General features: G+C 37.7%; 1 protein-coding gene across 3 annotated transcripts in view; it reads left to right on the top strand.

Annotated features, from left to right (window-relative positions):
• The window catches only part of COX16 (cytochrome c oxidase assembly factor COX16), a 26,728-nt gene extending 5,259 nt beyond the window's left edge, over nucleotides 1-21,469 (top strand). Inside the window, exons 2-4 of one of the 3 annotated variants that reach the window (XM_089907889.1) lie at nucleotides 1,876-1,947; nucleotides 17,643-17,705; nucleotides 21,105-21,469. In XM_089907889.1, the coding sequence (XP_089764015.1) occupies nucleotides 1,876-1,947; nucleotides 17,643-17,705; nucleotides 21,105-21,221 (252 nt within the window). In that variant the 3' untranslated portion in view covers nucleotides 21,222-21,469. The remainder of the gene's footprint in view (nucleotides 1-1,875; nucleotides 1,948-17,642; nucleotides 17,706-21,104) is intronic. The other 2 variants (XM_089907891.1, XM_089907890.1) reach the window with 2 other exon arrangements.

Raw genomic sequence — 21,469 nt, 5'->3', positions numbered from 1 at the left:
AGCTGGCTTGAGTAATTGGATGAAAGTATTTGACCTTAATTGGGATGTGAACGATTGATTAGCAGCAGATTGGGGCAGAAAGAGTGTTGGGGTAAAAAATCAAGAATTTTTCATGTTAATTTATATATACCTGTTAAACTTTCAAGTGGAGATGTCAGGTAGGAGGGCAGGTCTTCACTTCAGTGGGATGTTTCCCACTGAAAATGTACATTTGGAAGTTGTTAGGTTATAGAAGCTATTTAAATCCGTGGAACTGGATGGCATCACCTAGGGACTCTTTTGGTTGTGAATAGGTAAAAAAGGTGTGAAGACTGAGCCTTTTGAGATACTCCAATAATTTGAGATGGGAAGGTGAGGAAGAATGAATAAAGGGAGGCTGAGAGGACTTAGGAAAATCACAGGTGTGTTTTTTTTGTCACCAACCAGGGTTCTTGGCCTTCCTTAATCAATAGATATTGATAAGAGGCCAGACAAGAAATTCAGGCAAGACTTTATTAGCAGGGGGGAGCGAAAACAGGTAACAGGTTCCCTCGCTCACTCGAACCCCTAGGGTGGGGGCCAGCTGATTCCTTATATGGGGAGAGCGTAGGGATGTGTCCATGGGTGGGGCTAAAGGGGTGGCTTAGGTGGTCTGCCCACCCCTTTGTAGTGTTGAGTGTAAGGGGGCATGTGCAGTACCCTGCTTTTACTCCTGACACTGTGTTTTTGCTCCCGGCTCTTCAGAAGTGGCAGGTGGGTTTTTGGTCTTTTTGTATCTTGTTGTGCATAATTTGTCCCAACTGTGCATGCTTGCAGTAATTTTTAGTCCCTTATACTTTCTTTGCATTTTGTTGCTGGAGGAGAAGTTTGTCCAGGTGCAAGCACTGCAGCAAAGGGTCCCAGGTCCCAGGTCCCAGCGTGTCTCATTTTCATTGAAACCAAGAGACAAAAAAGTTACTTTACTTATACAAAGAATGATTACATATTGACATTGGAAGTATTAGCTGGTTATATATAACAGATATTTTTCCTGGTTTCTTGTCTTTTGATTTGATGTCATTTTTGTTTTATTTATTTGCAGATAAGAGACTAAATTTTTATGTGGTCAGATTTATTGGGTTTTTAAATTCATAGCCTCAAGGTTTTGTTGGTATTCCAACTTCAAAATTATAGAATTTTATATTTTACAGTGTTTTTATCTGTTTGTATTACTTTAATTGGTAATATTAATATATTGATGGTAGGGATCAAACTTAATTTTTTTCCAAATTGCTAAACTTACAGCTTGAGGATGAGAGTGAAGCCCATTAGATTATCGGAGGAGATGCTAAAGCAGCAATGGCGATTCATGGGCTCTTTTAAGGTGTACCGCATACTGAGAAGGGTAACACATTTCATGAGATTGTTTTATCACTTAGTTAGAAAATGGAGAAAAATGCTCTCTAATTGGCCTATTTTGCAAAATCATAAAATTGAAAGAATTCTAGTCTTGAAGAAGCAAGGCCAGGATTTTATTACTGGATTTACCCATTACAATCACAGGCAAGTCATTTAGTTCGCTGTGCTTTTATTTCCTCATCTATTAAGTGTATTTTTTTTCCCCTAGCTCATAGGTCTTTTGTAAGAATCAACTAATATAACGCTTCTGATGGTGATATTTAAATAAGGTCAAGTACAGGTGGGGGTAATGATTTTGGTATTTGCTCATGTGCTAAAATGTTTCCCAGTGATAGTGTGTACTATATCTACTCTGAGAAGATGAATGGTAACTCACCAGGGAAAATAATCTATAAGATTTTGTATAATCTGCCACTGTTGGTGTTCAGATAAGTAATGTATAGATAGACTGAATTCTGCCCTTCTATTTTGTTTAATCGTTTCCCTGTCTTGTTTCAGTTGCTGATTGTTGGAGGTTCTTTTGGTCTTCGTGAGTTTTCACAAATCCGTTATGATGCTGTAAAGATTAAAGTAAGAACTGTCATTGGTGTGTGACATGTGTACATGTATGTTCTGGTTTATGAGACACGAATATTCAGTAAACTAAGCTGTCTTGAGTTTTATCTTGCTTTTTATGACTGATATATGGGGACTTCCCTGGCGGTGCAGTGGTTAAGACTCTGCTCTTCCAATGCAGGGGGCATGGGTTTGATCCCTGGTCAGGGAACTAAGATCCCACATGCTGCATGGTGATGCCAAAAAATAAAATAACTAACTAACTAAATATAATAAAAATAATACAAACAGCTATTTAAAAAAAAAGACTGATATATGATCTTTGGACTCTTTAAAAAAATTTTTTTATACAATTTCTAAAGGTTACTTTCCATTTACAGTTATTACAAAATATTGGCTATATTCCCTATGTCGCACATTATATCCTTGAGCCTGTCTTACACCCAACAGTGTGTACTGCCCATGCCTTCACCCCTGTTGCACCTCCCCCCTCCCCACTGGTAACCTCTAGTTTGTTTTTTATATCTGTGCGTCTGCTTCCTTTTTTGTTGTATTCACTAGTTTGTGATATTTTTTAGAATCCACATATACGTTATCATACAGTATTTATCTTTCTCTGATTTATTTCACTTAGCATAATGCCCTCCAAGTCCATCCATGTTGCTGCAAATGGCAAAATTTCATTCTTTTTTTTATGGCTATGAAAAACATACATGTGTGTGTGTATATATATATATATACACACACACAGACACACACACATCTTTTTTCTTTTTTGCAAATTATGTTTTTTTTTTAAGATCTTTATTGGAGTATAATTGCTTTACAATGGCGTGTTAGTTTCTGCTGTATAACAAAGTGAATCAGCTATACATATACGCATATCCCCATATCTCCTCCCTCTTGCGTCTCCCTCTCACCCTCCCTATCCCACCCCTCTAGGTGGTCACAAAGCACCGAGCTGATCTCCCTGTGCTATGCGGCTGCTTCCCACTAGCTATCTATTTTACGTTTGGTAGTGTATATATGTCCATGCCACTCTCTCACTTTGTCACAGCTTACCCTTCCCCCTCCCCAGATCCTCAAGTCCATGCTCTAGTAGGTCTGACACACATCTTCTTTATCCATTCATCTGTTGATGGACACTTAGGTTGCTCCCATATCTTGGCAACTGTAAGTGATGCTGCTATGAACATTGGGGTGCATGTATCTTTTTGAATCAGTGTGTTGTTTTTTTTTTTTTGATATATACACAGGAGTGGAATTTTGGGGTCATATTGTAGTTCTATTTTTAGTTTTTTGAGAACCCTCCATACTGTTTTCCACAGTGGCTGCACCAATTTACATTCCCACCAACCGTGTAGGAGGGTTCCCTTTTCTCCACATCCTCACCAACAATTTGTTGTGTTCTTTTGATGGTAGCCATCCTGACAGGTGTGAGATGATATCATGTATACTCAACTAAGCAGTCTGAGTTTTATCTTGCTTTTCAAGGCTGATATATGATCTTTGGGCTCTTTCTTACTCTTTAAGATAACATTAATGATCACATGGAAGTGAATCATGAAATGTAAAGAATTTAGTTATCTTTCTCCTCACTCACTAGAAACTTGGCAGTTCTGTTAGCTTTTTCCCATAAAATATGCTCTGGTGTAGCCATTTTTAGGATCTAGAAGGGACTAAAGAACAGGGGACAATAATTTCACTCCATTTTATTATTCTAATTGTAAATTAGCTATTTTGTATTAATACCAGTAAATTATAAGTTATATTGATGTGTATCTTTAGTAACTAATACTAAAAGAAAGGAAAATTATCTTTCATTATAGCGATACCTATCTTTTCATAGCGATCCTTTTAACACGTATGCATTTGTGGTAGGACTATAGTGGTTCCTGGGTAGATATATTACTGTCTTTATTTTTACAGGTGAGGAATCTGAGTCTCAGAGAGCTTAAGTAACTTGCTTAAGGTCATGTGGCTATTTAGGGCTAGAACTAGGATTCCCACCTCTATGATTACACAATTACTGTCAAATTCAGGTCTGTTGTTACAGAACAATTCTGGTTAATTCACTCAGAAGTATGTAGCTTTTGTTTGTGGCACACATCTGATATTTGAGGGTTTTTTCCTGAGTACAGGTGACCCTTGAACAACAGGGGTTTGAACTGTGCTGGTCCACTGATACCCAGATTTTTTTCAATAAATACTACAGTACTACACGATCTGCAGTTGGTTGAATCCACGGATGCAGAACTCGCAGATATGGCATGGCGGGCCAACTGTTATTTATTGAGGAAAATCCTTGTATAAGTGGACCCTCGAGGTTCAAACTCGTGTTTTCAAGGGTCAGGTGTATTTCATTAGCAGACCTCAGTAACGTTGGTGGGAGAGTATTAAAGGCCTATTCAATTTTTTCAGTTAATTTTATGGTTTAAGAGAAATACCAAGGCTAGCTAGTCTTTTTATTATTATTATTTTTTGCGGTACGCGGGCCTCTCAACGCTGCGGCCCCTCCCGCCGTGGAGCACAGGCTCTGGACGCAAAGGCCCAGCGGCCATGGCTCATGCGCCCAGCCGCCCCGTGGCATGTGAGATCTCCCTGGACCGGGGCACGAACCCGCGTCCCCTGCACCGGCAGGCGGACCCCCAACCACTGCACCACCAGGGAAGCCCTAGCTAGTCTTAAAGACAGTAGGTATTAGAAAAAATAGTAAATTTAAAAGGAATATATACTTTCTATGAGGGAGTAGAGCAATTATAACTGAGTTTTAAAGTTTCTGTTAGCATTCCAATTATTTTATTATGGAATTTTTTCCCTTTTGCTTTAAGATGAAAGTTATAATAATCTGACTTTTAGAAATGGGATGGCATGTACATATTTGAAAAATAATTGAATATTTGTCATGTGTTTATCATATGTTAGATCCTACAGATAAAGATTCAAGAAACTGGTTCTTATAAAGTTTATAGCATCATCAAGGCTGGGAGACATCTAATATAAAAATGTACCCAAACATACAATATAACAATGCCCAGTGAAATGCTGTATTAGAACTCTGCATAAAACATTACTAGAACTTCAAGGAGAAGCATACGGTTTAGACTTGGGAAAGGGGTATCAGAGAAGGTCTGCTAGAGGTATCAACCTTTGAATTAAGGTTAAGAATGAGTAAGAGTTAGCTAAATGATGGAAATGATTAGTATTATGTAACATAGAGTGGCTAACGTAGAGAGGAGATTGGGGGAGCAAGATAGGAGGGAGGAGATTGTTTCAAGTGGAGATGCAGAGACCTGTTAAGACACTTTGGCAGTAGAGTATAGATGAACAATAATGGAATCTGAAATAAAACATTTGCAATGAAGATAGAAATGAACGCGTTCCAGAAAAATTTTTAGCAGCAAATTGATAGTGATATAATATTAAAATCTGAATAAACATCAGATGACTTGAGGCTGTGCTTTTGAGGACTGGGTAAACTTTCGTAGCAAGAGAGAGTGAGGGAGATTGCAATAACAGAAGAGGTCTAGACGAGGGGGTCGAAGTAAAGAGAACAAAGGTGGGAGAAATGAGGCTGATTGAAATTAAGAGGATGAGATTGGTCAAGGTCTATGGAAGGAGGCTGAGAGGACAGAGTTGAGGTGAGAAGGATCAGAGAACAAGACCTACTGAGGCTGAGATGTCCAGGTTGGTTGATGTTGAGAAGTCAGACTCAGGTGAAGTCAAGAGTCAGTGTTTAGGTGAGGTTGAGTTCAAATAAGGTTGAGAGGGTAAGGTGGATTAAATTTGAGAGGAATTGAGAAGGTAAGATTGGTTGAGGCTGACAGCTGTTACAAGGGTTGAGAGGTTGAGATTAAGGAGGAGTCGAGGGAAAGATTGCTGAGGTCAAGGGCTGGGGGTCAAGACTGTGGTTGAGAGGACAAATTCAGTTAAGAAAGATCAAGGATAAGTACAGCTGAGAAGTTTTGAGGAGGGTGGAAAAAGACTGTATTGATTCAGAGTGACCAGCCGTTTTAGGTTGCCTGGAGCTGTCCTGATTTTAGGACTGAAAATCCAGTGTCCCAGGATGTAAAAATTCCTGCTCTTCAGTTGTGGGTATGGAAGGTTGAAAGGAAAGTACAGAACCCATGAGGCGGGCTTAAACAAATAAGCTGAAAGCAATAGCTTTCAATTTCTAGTGTGAAATAGATATGACGTAGCTCATCTGCCTTCATTATGGCTGTTGCTCTTTTTTTCTCCTGACTCCTAATGCTAACAACTGTGGATCCACAGTAATAGATTATGTGCTTTTGCATCACTCTAAGTAATATGATTTAAGTGTACGATTAAGTGCACTGTAATCCTGACCATTAACAGTCTTTTTTTTAAACCTTTGCTTGACTGTTGTAGTTTGTAAAGAAATAGTGCTTGTTTAATTTTTTCCCTTTTAAACAACTTAGGTTGTTTCCATGTCTTGGCTATTGTGAACAATGCTGTAGTGAACATGGGGTGCAGATACCTCTTCAAGATAGTGATTTCATTTCCTTCAGATAAATACCCAGAGGTGAAATTCCTGGGCCATATGGTAGCTCTATTTTCCATTTTTTGCAGGAATCTCCATAGTGTTTTCCACAATAGCTGTACAAATTTATATTCCCACCAACAGTGCACAAGGACTCCCTTTTTCCACATCCTCTCCATCAGTTGTCATTTCTTGTCCTTTTGATAATAGCCATTCCAACAAGTATGAGGTGACATCTCACTGTGGTTTTGATTTGCATTTTCCTGATGATTAGTCACGTTGAGCATCTTTTCATGTACCTGTTGGTCATCTGTATGTCGTCTTTGGAAAAATGTTCTGATCCTCTGCCCATTTTTTAAGCAGACTTTTTTTTTTGGAGGGGGTGCTACTGAGTTGTATGAGTTCTTTATATATTTTGGATATTAACCTTTTATGAGTTACATGATTTGCACTTATTTTCTTTCATTCAGTAGGTTGCCTTATCATTGTGTTGATTGCCTTTTCCTCCCCCCAGTATTATGTATGTGAAATTCATCTCTATTTTAGCTCTAAATTCAGGGTCAGCAAGCTTTTCCTGTAAGGAGCCAGGTAGTAAGTGTTTTAGGCTTTGTGAGCTACACTCTTCCACAACTATTGAAATCTGGTGTTGTATCATAAAAGCAGCCATGGACAAAAACAAATGAGCATGGCTGTGTTCAAATAAAACTTTACTGACAAAAATGGATATTAGACTAGATTTGGTCCATGGGCCATAGTTGCTGACCCCATGATTTTTTCATTGCTGTATGGTATTCCACTAATTATACCATAATTTATTTATCCATTTTACTCTTAGACATTTGAGTTGCTTGGCAGTTTTGGTTACTGAAAATAATGTTGCTGTGAACATTCTTGTATATTTTTCTTGCTGCATGTATGCAAAAAAGGAATTGCTGGATTATCACCTTTATTTGATAATTTCCAAACTGTTTTTCAGAGTGATTGAATCAATTGTAGGGAAGAAAAAATAATTTTCCCTTTACCCTTCTACATTCTTGTCTGAGATCCTTTGATAATAAAATACAGATTAATAAGAGAAAAACAAACAGAAGTTTAATAACATGTATACCTCTTGTATACATGGGAGATACCCAGGAAAAGTGAGTAAAACTTTCCCCACCACCACCTTAAATACTATCTTAAGACAGAAGAAGGATGTTGGAGGGGGAGGGCAGTTATGAGAGGTTACTGGGAAAAGCACAGTAAAAGGGTAAGGTTGTTACACAGATTTAAGTGGGTACCTTCTCGATTGGTAGAAGTTTCTTGTGATTTAGAATCATCGTTCTGTTCCTGATACTAAAAGGGAGATACTTATAAATGGAGATTTCCTTTATAAATGTATGTGTCCCTCACCAAAGTGTAACTTGTACTGGTTTTCAGAGCTTGCGCGTCTGGTGTTTCCTAAAAACAATCAGCTCAAGATAATCCTTATGCCAAAGAGACATATTTTGGGGTGTTATATTCTGCTTCCCTTCACATTCTGCACTGCTGCTTTAAAACAAAGAATGTCGTCCTCAATCCAGTTCTGTAGGTGATCGTGGGTGGCCTTGGACTGCAGTGGCTTGAAGCAGGATTTCGGTTCCCTGGCCAGAGACTGAACTCAGGCTGTGGCAGTGAGAGTGGTGAATCCTAGCCACTAGGCCAGTGGCCAGTCGGCTTTGTGGAAGTGAATTTCCACAAAGAGATGGAAAGTAGTGAAACAAATAAAGTGTTTATTAGGAGGAAAAAGAGTATGTGTGAAAAAACTTAACACAGGTGGACTCAGAGAAAGAGTCGCGCCCTCGTGGTAGTTTGAATCACTTACACGGGGCATTTCTTCTGGGTTTCCTCTGGCCAGTCATCTTGCCTTTGCCTGGCTTTGAGTCCATATTTGTTTATGTCAGGGTCCTCCCCTGTGTGCACACGCATCTCTTAGCCAAGATGGATTCTAGCGAAGAGGGCCATGGGTAGGTTAACATCACTTACTATGGGGTGACGCCCCCTCCCTTTTTGACCCCCGAGGAGCCTTTCTGCGCATGCATAGTCGGGAAGGTCTCCTTGACCTCGAGAATGAGAAATATGTGGTCTCTTTATCTTTTATCTGGACAGGGCTCAGCTCCTCCTTGCTCCTGTCCCCCAACGGGACAGTCTTGAGCTGCTCAGCCTGGGGCCCATCTGTCTCCTGCCTCATAGGAATCAAGTCATTAGCCACTACAATCACTGACCTTACCATACACCCTGAAAGGAATTCAAGACAAAGAACAGGATGAGACACTCTGCTTTGGCAAAACAGGCCCTTAGTTAGATATATTTTGGAAAAAAATTTTTATGAACCTGGATTCTTGCATCTTCCCATACTCAGAAGAGCACTAAAATCATTAACTGAGATGTCTCTTCCTCACGACTAGCAATAAACTTCTACCGAGATGTATGCTTGATTGCACGTATTCCTTAGCCATATATATACTCTATATATATACTAGCCTCTTCCCCTACCTCTTCAGAGCAGTTCTTCAGATTTATCTGGGAGGTTGTCTCCTGGGCTATAGTCCTCAACGAGACACTGGATACTCAACCGAGAGCTCTTATATTGTGCGCTTTTCTTTCACTCAACACTGCTAACAGTTTTTTGTACCCCAGGCTCCAAATACTTGCCAATACTTGCTATTATAGGTTGGGGTATTTTTCCTCATTTTGTTTTTTAAAGCTATTTTGGTGGGTGTGTTATGAATTGTTACCTAATTATGTGATGAATTTGAAATTTTCCTGATGATGAAACTGAGTCCCCCTAAAAGTTCCTGTATTGAGTTTGATTAATCTCTCTATCCAGAACTCTATTCCCTTTCTTGTCCCATCTGACCTCAATCTTGAGCTAACTGAACACTAATCAACCAGAGTCAGATGACTAAAAAATTGCCGTTGTTAGTAACATTATTAATGTACTAAAATTGCTATTATAGATATCATCATTAATGTAGAAACTCAGGTGGTTTCTTTAGGGCAAGACTAGCTCACAGACCCCTGAGCCATGGACTGCCTGGGCAGAGAATCATAAACAAACACATCCTGACTCTCAAAACTGCAATTAAGGAGATGATTAATTCCATCTTCTTTTGTAATATATGCTTGTAATGTGATGAATTTCCTTTTAAGCATGGCCATGGCTATGTCATGAAAGTTTTAATATGTAATATATTCATAATCAATCAAATTAAATTTGTTTTTATTTATCCGTGAGCTATTTAGAAGGGGTTTTCCTTAACTTATAAACATAGGGAATTTTCTAGTTACTATTTTTTATTGATTTCTAACTTGAGTGTGTTGTAATCAAAGAAAATTTTCATTGAGTTCTTTCTTTTGATATTTGTTGAGACTGGCTTTATGAGCTAACACATGATCAGTTTGTATGAATGATGTATGCTTGTTGGGTACATAATAAAAGTATGTTGTTGGGTACATACTAAAAGTTTATACATCCATTTGGTCAAGTTTGTTATTTGTGTTTTTTCAAATTTCTGTGTTTTTGACTTTTTATATCTTCTCTTACCAATAGAATTGTGTTAACATCTCTCATTATGACTGTTTGCCTATTTCACCGTGCTTTTAGGTACATATAATTTCAGAATTATTATGTCTTCTGGTGAATTGAATTTTCATTGTAATGAAACTTTGCGTGGTAATAATGCTTTTTCCCCTTACAGCCTATTTTGTTGGATATTAATATGGCTTCACCAGCTTTCTTTTTAATCTCAACCTTTCTGTAAACTTAAGTTTTAGGTATATCTCTTATAAACAGAAAATATGTTTTAATAGTTTTGTTTTTTAATTGGCTCATTAAATATATTTATATTTAATGTAATTTTAAATTATATTTGGGTTTAAATATGCCTTCCTTTTATGTGCTATTGTTATAATTATTTCTGTCTTGTTGTTGTTGTTCTCTTTTGGATTAATAACATTTTATTATTTTGCTGTTGTTCCATTAGTTTGGGAGCTGTAGTCTTACTCTTCCACTAGATGTTGCACTAGAGACTGTTGTGGTCTACAGATATTTTTTTTTTCCTTCTACTGTTTTGATCTTGATGGGGAGCAAAATACACCACCGCAAAATGTGCCACTTTGGCATGTGGAGTGTTTTTTTTTTTTCGTTTTTTCCTTTATTGGGGTATAATTGCTTTACAATGTTTCTGCTTTATAACAAAGTGAATCAGTTATACATATACATATACATATGTTCCCATATCTCTTCCCTCTTGCGTCTCCCTCCCTCCCACCCTCCCTATCCCACCCCTCCAGGCGGTCACAAAGCACCGAGCTGATCTCCTTAGAGATCAGAGAGATCAGCTGATCTCTCTGATCTCCCTAGAGATCAGAGAGATCAGCTGATCTCTCCTGATCTCCCGGCTGCTTCCCACTAGCTATCTACCTTACGTTTGGGAGTGTATATATGTCCATGCCTCTCTCTCGCTTTGTCACCGCTCACCCTTCCCCCTCCCCATATCCTCAAGTCCGTTCTCTAGTAGGTCTGTGTCTTTATTCCTGTCTTACCCCTAGGTTCTTCATGACATTTTTTTTCTCTTAAATTCCATATATATGTGTTAGCATACGGTATTTGTCTTTCTCTTTCTGACTTACTTCACTCTGTATGACAGACTCTAGGTCTATCCACCTCATTACAAATAGCTCAATTTCGTTTCTTTTTGTGGCTGAGTAATATTCCATCGTATATATGTGCCACATCTTCTTTATCCATTCATCCGATGATGGACACTTAGGTTGTTTCCATCTCTGGGCTACTGTAAATAGATCTGCAATGAACATTTTGGTACATGATTCTTTTTGAATTATGGTTTTCTCAGGGTATATGCCCAGTAGTGGGATTGCTGGGTCATATGGTAGTTCTATTGGTAGTTTTTTAAGGAACCTCCATACTGTTCTCCATAGTGGCTGTACCAATTCACATTCCCACCAGCAGTGCAAGAGTGTTCCCTTTTCTCCACACCCTCTCCAGCATTTATTGTTTCTAGATTTTTTGTCGATGGCCATTCTGACTGGTGTGAGATGATATCTCATTGTAGTTTTGATTTGCATTTCTCTAATGATTAATGGTGTTGAGCATTCTTTCATGTGTTTGTTGGCAGTCTGTATATCTTCTTTGGAGAAATGTCTATTTAGGTCTTCTGCCCATTTTTGGATTGGGTTGTTTGGTTTTTTGTTATTGAGCTGCATGAGCTGCTTATAAATTTTGGAGATTAATCCTTTGTCAGTTGCTTCATTTGCAAATATTTTCTCCCATTCTGAGGGTTGTCTTTTGGTCTTGTTTATGGTTTCCTTTGCTGTGCAAAAGCTTTGAAGTTTCATTAGGTCCCATTTGTTTATTTTTGTTTTTATTTCCATTTCTCTAGGAAGTGGGTCAAAAAAGATCTTGCTGTGATTTATGTCATAGAGTGTTCTGCCTATGTTTTCCTCTAAGAGTTTGGTAGTTTCTGGCCTTACATTTAGGTCTTTAATCCATTTTGCGCTTATTTTTGTGTATGGTGTTAGGGAGTGATCTAATCTCATACTTTTAAATGTATCTGTCCAGTTTTCCCAGCACCACTTATTGAGGAGGCTGTCCTTTCTCCACTGTACTAAGGTAATTATTAGTATGTAAATTGCTGTTGCCATTTTCTTAATTGTTTGGGGTTTGTTTTTGTAGGTCTTTTTTCTTCCCTTTCTCTTTTGTTCTCTTGTGGTTTGATGGCCATCTTTATTGTTCTGTTTGGGTTGCTTTTTCTTTTTTTGTGTGTGTATCTATTTATAGTTTTGGGGTTTGCTGTTCCCATGAGGTTTTTTTGTTTTTGTCTTTAATTAATTAATTAATTTATTTATTTATTTTTGGCTGCATTGGTTCTTTGTTGCTGTGCATGGGCTTTGCCTAGTTGTGGCCAGCGGGGGCTACTCTTTGTTGTGGTGTGCAGGCTTTTCATCGCGATGGCTTCTCTTGTTGCGGAGCACAGGCTCTAGGTGCACAGGCTTCAGTAGCTGTGGCTCATGGGCTCTAGAGCACAGGCTCAGTAATTGTGGCACATGGGCTTAGTTGCTCTGTGGCATGTGGGATCTTCCCAGACCAGGGTTTGAACCCATGTCCTCTGCATTGGCAGGTGGATTTTTAATCACTCTGCCACCAGCAAAATCCCTCCTGTGAGGTTTTGATATAGCAGTCTGTATAGGTACAAGTTTGTTTTAACTTTCTGGTTTCTTTCCCATCTAGAGAAGTTCCTTTAGCATTTGTTGCAGAGCTGGTCTGGTGGTGCTGAATTCTCTTAGCTTTTGCTTGTCTGTAAAGTTTCTTTTTTTAATTGGGATATAGTTGTTTTACAGGATTGTTTGTTTCTTCTCTACAGCGAAGTGGAGTTTCCTGTGCTATACAACAGGTTCTCATTAGTTATCTATTTCATACATATTAGTGTATATATGTTAGTCCCAGTCTCCCAATTCATCCCACCTGCCCTTTCCCCTCTTGATGTCCATATGTTTGTTCTCTACCTCTGTGTTTCTGTTTCTGCCTTACAAACCAGTTCATCTGTGACATTTTTGTAGATTCCACAAATATGCATTAATTTACAATGTTTGTTTTTCTCCTTTTGACTTACTTCACTCTGTATGACAGTGTCTAGGTCCGTCCACGTCTCTACAGATGACCCAATTTCATTCATTTTTATGGCTGAGTAATAGTCCATTGTATATATGTACCACATCTTCTTTATCCATTCATCTGTCAATGAATATTTAGGTTGCTTCCATAACCTGGCTGTTGTAAATAGTGCTGCAGTGAACATTGGGGTGTGTAAAGCCTTTGATTTCTCCATCAAATCTGAATGAGAGGCTTGCTGGGTAGAGTATTCTTGGTCGTAGGTTCTTCCCTTTCATCACTCTAAATACAGTATATTGTGCTACTTCCTTCTGGCCTGCAGAGTTTCTGCTGAGAAATCAGCTGATAACCTTATGGGAGTTCCCTTGTATGTTATTTGTTGTTTTTCCCTTGTTACTTTTAATATTTTTTCTTTGTCTTTAGTATTTGTCAGTTTCATTACTAGGAGTCTTGGCGTGTTCCTCCTTGGGTTTATGTGCCTGGGACTCTTTGTGCTTCCTGGACTTGGATGACTGTGTGAAGTTTTCAGCTATTATCTCCTCAAATATTTTCTCAGGTCCTTTCTCTCTTCTCCTTTTGGGACCCCTATAATGGGAATGTTGGTGCATTTAAAAGATCTCTTAGACTGTCTACATCTCTTTTCATTCTATTTTCTTTATTCTGTTCTATGGCAATGATTTCCACCATTCTGTCTTTCAGGTCACTTATCTGTTCTTCTGACTCACTTATTGTACTATTGATTCCTTCAAATGTATTTTTCATTTCAGTTATCATATTGTTCATCTCTGTTTGTTCTTAATTCTTCTAGGTCTTTGTTAAACATTTCTTGCATCTTCTTAATCCTTGCCTCTATTCTTTTTCCAAGATCTTGGATTATCTTCACTGTCATTATTCTGAATTCTTTTTCTAGTAGCTTGGCTATCTCCACTCCACTTAATTTTCCTTCTGGGGTTTCATTTTGTTCCTTCATCTGGGACATATTCCTCTGCCTTCTCGTTTTGACTAAATTTCTGTGAATACAGTTTCCATTCCACAGGCTGCAGGATTGTAGTTCTTGCTTCTATTGTCTGCCCTCTGGTGGATGAGGCTGTCTAAGAGGCCTGTGCAGGGTTCCTGATGGGAGGGACTGGTTCCCAGTGGTGGGGAGCTGGGTCTTGTCCCTCTGGTGGGCAGGGCTGTGCTCAGGGAGACTTTAAGCCACTTGTGTGCTGATGGGAAGGGCTGTGTTCCCGTGCCATTGGTTATTTGGCCTGAGGTGATCCAGCACTGGAGCCTACAGGCTGTTTGGTGGTAATGGTGGCCTTTGGGAGGGCTCATGCCAATGAGTAGTTCCAAGAACTGCTGCTGCTAGTGTCTTTGTCCCCGCACTGAGCCACAGACACCCCCTGCCTCCCCAGGAGACCCTCCAATGCTAGCAGGTAGGTCTGACCCAGTCTATTCTGGGGTCGCTGCTTTTTTCCTCTGGGTCCTGGTACCCTCAAGACTTTATGCATGCCCTCCAAGAGTGGAGTTCCTGTTTTCCCCAGATGTGTGGAAGTCCTGTGATCAACCCCATTGGCCTTCAAAGCCAGATTCTCTGGGGACTCCTTCTCCCATTGCTGGACGCCCAGGCTGGAAAGCCTGACTTGGGGCTCAGAATTTTCACTCCTGTGGGATAACTTCTGTGGTATAATTATTTTCCAGTTTGTGGGTCACGCATCTGGTGGGTATGGGGTTTGATTTTATCACGATTGCACCCCCTCCTCCCATCTTATTGTGGCTTCTTTGTCTTTGGATGTAGGGTATCATTTTTAGTAGATTCCTGTGTTTTTTTGTCGATGGTTATTCTGCAGTAGTGATTTTGGTATTTTTGTAAGAAGTGGGTGAGCTCACATCCTTCCACTCTGCCATCTTGAGCTAATCTGAACTAAGTGGGTTTAGATAGAAAGGAGTGAAAATGTCATTATGTGCAGATGAAATGTTCTCTACTAAGAAATTTTATACACAAGAAGATTAGACCTATTAGAATGAAAAAGATCATGCAACAGATAGCTCTTCACTTGTAAATACTTTGTAATTTTCATTTTGATTTCTTCTCTAACATGTTAATGTATTTTAAAACGTTTTCAGCTTCCATATATATGGATTCTTTCTGCAGTTATCTCTTTACTATTGATTTTAAATATTATTGATTGTAGTCATTGAATATGTTATATATGATGATTTTTTATATGTGAATTTGCCTAGTTTTCCATTATGCCCTATAATAAGTTTAATTTTTATTAATATTTTGTGTGTGTTTGAGGAGAAAATAGCAATCCAAATTTGCTGGGCTCAAAATTCTATATATATCTATTAGAAAGAACTTGTTAATCATTTTACTCATCTTCAGTAATCTTATTTATAATCTGCTTGATCAGTTAGTTTCTGGGAGAGGTATGTTAAGCTCCTTTAGGATGTTTTGTGTATTCATTTCTTAAATTTTTATCCATTTTGCTGCTTACATTTCAAAGCAATATAGTCACATAATATTTAATAATTCTAACATTTTCTTTAAAAATTGTTCCATTTTCCAATATTGAATTTTTTTTTTTTTTTTTTTTGGCCGTGCCTCATGCATGCAAGGTCCTAGTTCCCCAGTCAGGGGTTGAACCCGCACATTGTGCGGAGTCCTAACCACTGGACCGCCAGGGAAGTCCTAAATGTTCCTTTTTGATGCTGTTTGCCTTGAATTCTGTTTTGTCCATTAAAAATATTGTTATGTATTGATCCTCCTGCCCCCACCAGTTGTGTGTGTGTGTGTGTGTGTAGTGTATCATTTTTTGTAACCTCTGCCTTCAACCTTGTGTTTTCATTCTTTTTTTTTTAAGTGCATTTTTTGTAAGTAATATATAACTGGCTTTCTAAAAATGTCAGTCAGAAAATCTTTATTAGTTAATAGATGAGTTCAGCAGTTACTGAGATTGTTGATATGTTTGTATGTATTTCCACCACTCAAAACACTGATTGAGAAAAACCCAATCAAGTAGAAGCCGAGAAAGAAGAGAGAAAATAGTCAAAATAAAACTGAGGTTCAGGGCTTCCCTGGTGGCGCAGTGGTTGAGAGTCCGCCTGCCGATGCAGGGGACAGGGGTTCGTGCCCCGGTCCGGGAAGATCCCACATGCTGTGGAGCAGCTGGACCCGCGAGCCATGGCCGCTGAGCCTGTGCGTCTGTAGCCTGTGTTCCGCAGCGGGAGAGGCCACAGCAGTGAGAGGCCCGCGTACCGCAAAAAAAACCCAACCCCCCCAAAAAAAACTGAGGTTCAAAGTAATCCTTTTAATATCGACATTGTAGATATAATTTCATTGTATTTTAGTGTTTTAAGTTGCTGATGAACAGTCTTTTTTCTAATCAATCCTCATCCCTTTGTCTTTTCACTCTTTTTACTTTTGAGATTTTCTTTTTACCCTTAATATCCTAAGGCTTTACTATTAGTTGATGAAGAGTGGGCTGGCTTTGTTTTGTTATTTTTAAATTTTATTTATTTACTTATTTTGGCTGCGCCTCATGGCTTATAGGGTCTTAGGTCCCTGACCAGGGATCGAACTTCAGCCCACAACAGTGAAATCAATGAATTTTAAGCACTGGATCACCAGGGAATTCCTGTTGTGGTTATTTTTTATTGTGCTCTTTCAGTCTGAGGAATCATGTATTTTTAATATATTATTCATTAATTATTGATTAGTTATTGCCCTTCCTCCATTCTCTTTATCCTGTAATTCTGAAACCCCTAATAGACCTATTTTGGATCTAGCTTTCATAATATGCCTTTTCTTTCATTTATCCCATCTGTTTGTGCTCATTCTAGTGGAATCCTCATGTTGTGTTTCTTGTGTACTACTTTGGTCTTAAGCTGTGTTTAGTCATTATTCAGCTATTCCACTGAATTTAATTTGGGTTTTGTTGATGGTGATGGTTGTTAATTAATTTCAGCAATCACATTCTTCTTTCCTAAAGACTTTGCTACACACAGGTAACGCGGCATCAGTTTCTGTTTACCACTATGGAATCCTGTCTAATTTCTTCATAGCTAACTTTTAAATTTCTGGTGTATATAAAATGTTCTTTTTTGTTTTCAAGAGCAGTGTTACATTTATTAGTATTTTTGTAATGATTCTATGTAATAACATAATTTAGTGTGGTGGTTAATAGCATAGACTCTGGAGGCAGAGGGCCAAGGCTCAAAGCCAAGTTCTGCCTCTTTGACAAGCTATTCAAACTCCCTGTATTCCATTATCCTTACTTTGATCATAATACTAATACTTATGTCATAGGATTTTTTGAGGATTAAAGGAGGTAATAAATGTCAAAATACGTGGCATATACCAAGTCCTCAGTAAATATTAGGTGCTATTAGTTGTAGTAGTGGTGGTAGTACTATATTAGTTATCATTATGCAACTGTATGTTTTGTGGAGATTTTCCCATGCTTTTGTAATCTGCCATGCCATCCCAGCCATGCCTTATATTACTTTTTTAAATTGAAAATGGGATCTAACAGACTTAAATAACTTATGGCTGCTCTTTCTTTTCTACAGATTGATCCTGAGTTAGAAAAAAAACTGAAAATGAATAAAGTGTCATTGGAGTCAGAGTATGAGGTACAGTATGCTAATGTAGCAATCTTCCTAGTCAGTGACTGGTTCTATCTGCTTTAAGGTAAATTCAAATTATTATCAGTACAGGAAAAAAATATTTACCTTAAATATATGTTATTGGAACAACTATGTAGTCGTTTGAAAAGAAAATAAAGATGGATCTATATTTCATATACTGTTTCATATCCATATTCTAGATGGATCAAGAATTTAAAAATAAAAAACAAAAGGTAAAAGTACTAGGAGTAAACAATGAAGATTCTTTTTAGTGGTCTTGAGTCAGAAAACCCTATTTAAATATGATAGAAAACCCAGAAGCTTTAAAAGTAAAAATTGCAGAATTCATACATAAAAATTCAAAAGTTCAAAAGTTTAACCTAAAAAAAAATAGTGTATATAAAGTTACTAGTTAAATGTGAAATTCTAAAAATATTGTTTATCTTAACATGATGAATAAATTTATTTAAATATGAAGAGCAAATCAGTATGGAAAATTTCAACAACTCACTTGATCAGTAGGAACATGGGCAGAGCATGTAATGAGTTCAGAGACAAGGAAATAAATATCATTTTTAAACAGATAAAGAGATGCTCAACTTATAATAGGAATGTTAATTAAAATTATAACGAGGTATCATTTTCCACCTATCTTAATAATGAAATCAAAGAGCTTAATAGCATGTTTTATTATAGGATGTGGAGAGAGAGGGTGTTCTCCATATCTGATCATATTTTCCCATTTCTTTTCATGTTTGGTCATTTTTGATTGAAAGGTGGACATTGTGAATAATATACATTGAAGAGACGTGTGAAGAGTGTTGATTCTCATTTTAGCATTTCAATCATTGGCTGATCATTTTGAGCTTGATTTTATGCTTCATAAGGGAGGATCTGTAGAAAGGTTTTGATGTTTCCTAAACCCCTCAAACTGTGGCATTCAGTCTCCAAATTGTTTACCCAGAGGATCTTGTCAGAGCTTAAGACTAGACCACTTTTTTGTTGTTGTTGTTTGTTTTTGTTTTATTGTTGTTGTTTTTTAGTTTAGTTTGGGACTGGACCACTTTTGCATGAAGTTGTTCTGCCAACCTTGCATCCCATTTAAGAATTATTCTCAAATTCTCTTGAGCATATAGGTCTTATGTTATCTGAGTGAAGGCCATTATTCTTTCTTTTTTTTTAATTAATTAATTTATTTATTTATTTGGCCGCGCTGGGTCTTAGTTGCGGCATGTGGGATCTAGTTCCCTGACCAGCGATCGAACCCGGGCCCCCGGCATTGGGAGTGTGGAGTCTTAGCCACTGGACCACCAGGAAAGTCCCCATTATTCTTTCTTAAAACCTTTTTATAACTTTGTATAATTTCATAAGTATACTTGAAAATAATTTACTCTGTTCTTGAACACTAAATTAGTAGAATTTTGTTCATCTATGTAGATTTAGTAGACTCCTGGTAAAACTGTAAGTGAAATTTAGAGAATGGTTCATTTACTATTTCCCCATTATCTTGTCAAAACCTCTAATTTGCTACTTCTCAGTATATAGCTATGGAGGGTTTGTCTGGGAGTGGACGTTCCGTAAAGTTCTTTTAGAAGCCGTAGAGTTTGAGAGCTGAAGAAATCATATAGACCATTTGGTCTAGCCTTTTCATTATTACTTTTGAGAGAATTAGTGCCCAGATAGCTCAAATCACTAGCCCAGGGTTATATAGCTTGTTAATAAAACAGTAGTGCTTAGTATCCAAGTGTCAAGGTAAATTGATATCATTTTCACTGTCTCTGAATAAAAGCTGTCCTGTGTTCTCTGTGTTTCTTTTTCTATCTTGTTCACTTAATTATTCCAGAATAACCAAAGCAGATATATGAAAGTTACTGTCAGAGTGGTGTCAGAAGGGTAAAGAAAGGTTTATGTTCTTCCCTTTTTTCCTATTTTCATTCCTGTGCTTGAGAGACACTTCACACTAACTAAAGATATGGTGATCCAAACTGTGGTTGAAGCTAGTTTTTATTGCCCCAAAAGAGCTTTGCTTATGGCAGCTATGGGGAATATCTTTTCATTCTTAAGCCCAGGCTCATTTCTTAGGTGCAGAACAAATCATCTTGGTCCCTATTCCTTCTAGCAGACTCTAGATTCTCCACTTTCGTTCTCTTCATTTACTGCCATCACCCATGTTAACCCATGCTAGTCATTATTATGCTGGATTAGTGTTCGGACCTGGAGTTTTGTTTTCCCAGCTTCTTCCCTTTCTTTGTGCTCTCAAAAATAAAACATGTACATTATTCAAGAAACGCAAGTTAAAACTACAATGAGGTACCACCTCACAGAGGTCAGAATGGCCATCATTAAAAAAATCTACAAATAACAAATGCTGAAGAGGGTTTAGGGAAAAGATAACCCTTGTACACTGTTGGTGGGAATGTAAATTGGTGTAGCCACTATGGAAGACAGTATGGAGGTTCCACAAAAAACTAAAAATAGAGTTGCCATATGATCCAGCAATCCTGAGCATATATCTGGAGAAAATTATAATTCTAAAAGATACATGCACCCCTATGTCATAGCAGCAGTATTCACAATAGCCAAGACATGGAAACAGCCTAAATGTCCATCAACAGATGAATAGATAAAGAAGATGTGGTGCATATTAATATATACAATGGAATACTACTCAGTCATGAAAAAGAATGAAATAATGCCATTTGCAGCAACATGGATGGACCTAGAGATTATCATACTAAGTGAAGTAAATCAGAAAGAGGAAGACAAATACCATATGATATCACTTATTATGGTATCTAAAATATGATGCAAATGAACACATCTACAAAACAGAAACAGACTCACAGACATAGAGAACAGACTTGTGGCTGCCAAGGGGGAGCATGGGGGAGGGATGGATTGGGAGTTTTTGATTAGCAGATGCAAACTATTATATATAGAATGGATAAACAACCAGGTCCTACTGTATAGCACAGGGAGCTCTAGTATTTTGTGATAAATCATAATGGAAAAGAATATGAAAAAGAATGTATGTGTATGTATATACATATATATGTATAACCGAATCACTTTGCTGTATAGCAGAAATTAACACAACATTGTAAATAAGCTATAATTTAATAAAATAAATTTTTAAAAAATATAGAGTTTTTCTGTTTTAATAGTTTAATTCTGATGAGGGGAAAGATAGGCAGTAACATCAACAGGAAGTAAGAAAAATTTTAAGTCCTAAGAAATATGACATTTCTTTAATTATTAAGCTTGATATGCAGTTATTTACTAGAATTATAAGTGAGGGCCTATTGGATTCTTTCTACTCATTTATTCATTCATTCACTGAGGTCCTAATCGAACCCACAGGGCTCCTATACTAATATTTATCCTCTAATATTTGTGGCTCTATAGAAAATAAAAGACTCCACTTTTGATGACTGGAAGAATATTCGAGGACCCAGGCCTTGGGAAGATCCTGACCTCCTCCAAGGACAAAATCCAGAAATCCGTAACACTAAGACAACTTGACTATGCTGATTCTTTTTTTTTTTTAAATAAAAATGTTATCAACTGGAATTCCCACCACATACTCCTATCCATTGGAAAGAAAATTACAGACCTGCAGAAGCCTGGATGGGAGTAATTTGATGATAAGTACTCTTGATAAAAAGTTAAGTACAGGTTTCTATACTTCCCAACTCTTTTATTTGCAAATGAAAGTAACAATGTTGACCACATATACTTTTTACTGCTCAATAAAAATGTGAATACTGCCA

Source organism: Delphinapterus leucas, chromosome 2 (genome assembly GCF_059928025.1).
Source record: "Delphinapterus leucas isolate spDelLeu-1000000601 "Yukka" chromosome 2, BTC_Dleu_Yukka2, whole genome shotgun sequence".
Lineage (NCBI taxonomy): Eukaryota > Metazoa > Chordata > Mammalia > Artiodactyla > Monodontidae > Delphinapterus > Delphinapterus leucas.
The sequence above is the reverse complement of the archived record's forward strand: the minus strand, read 5'-3'. Positions and strand labels throughout refer to the sequence as shown.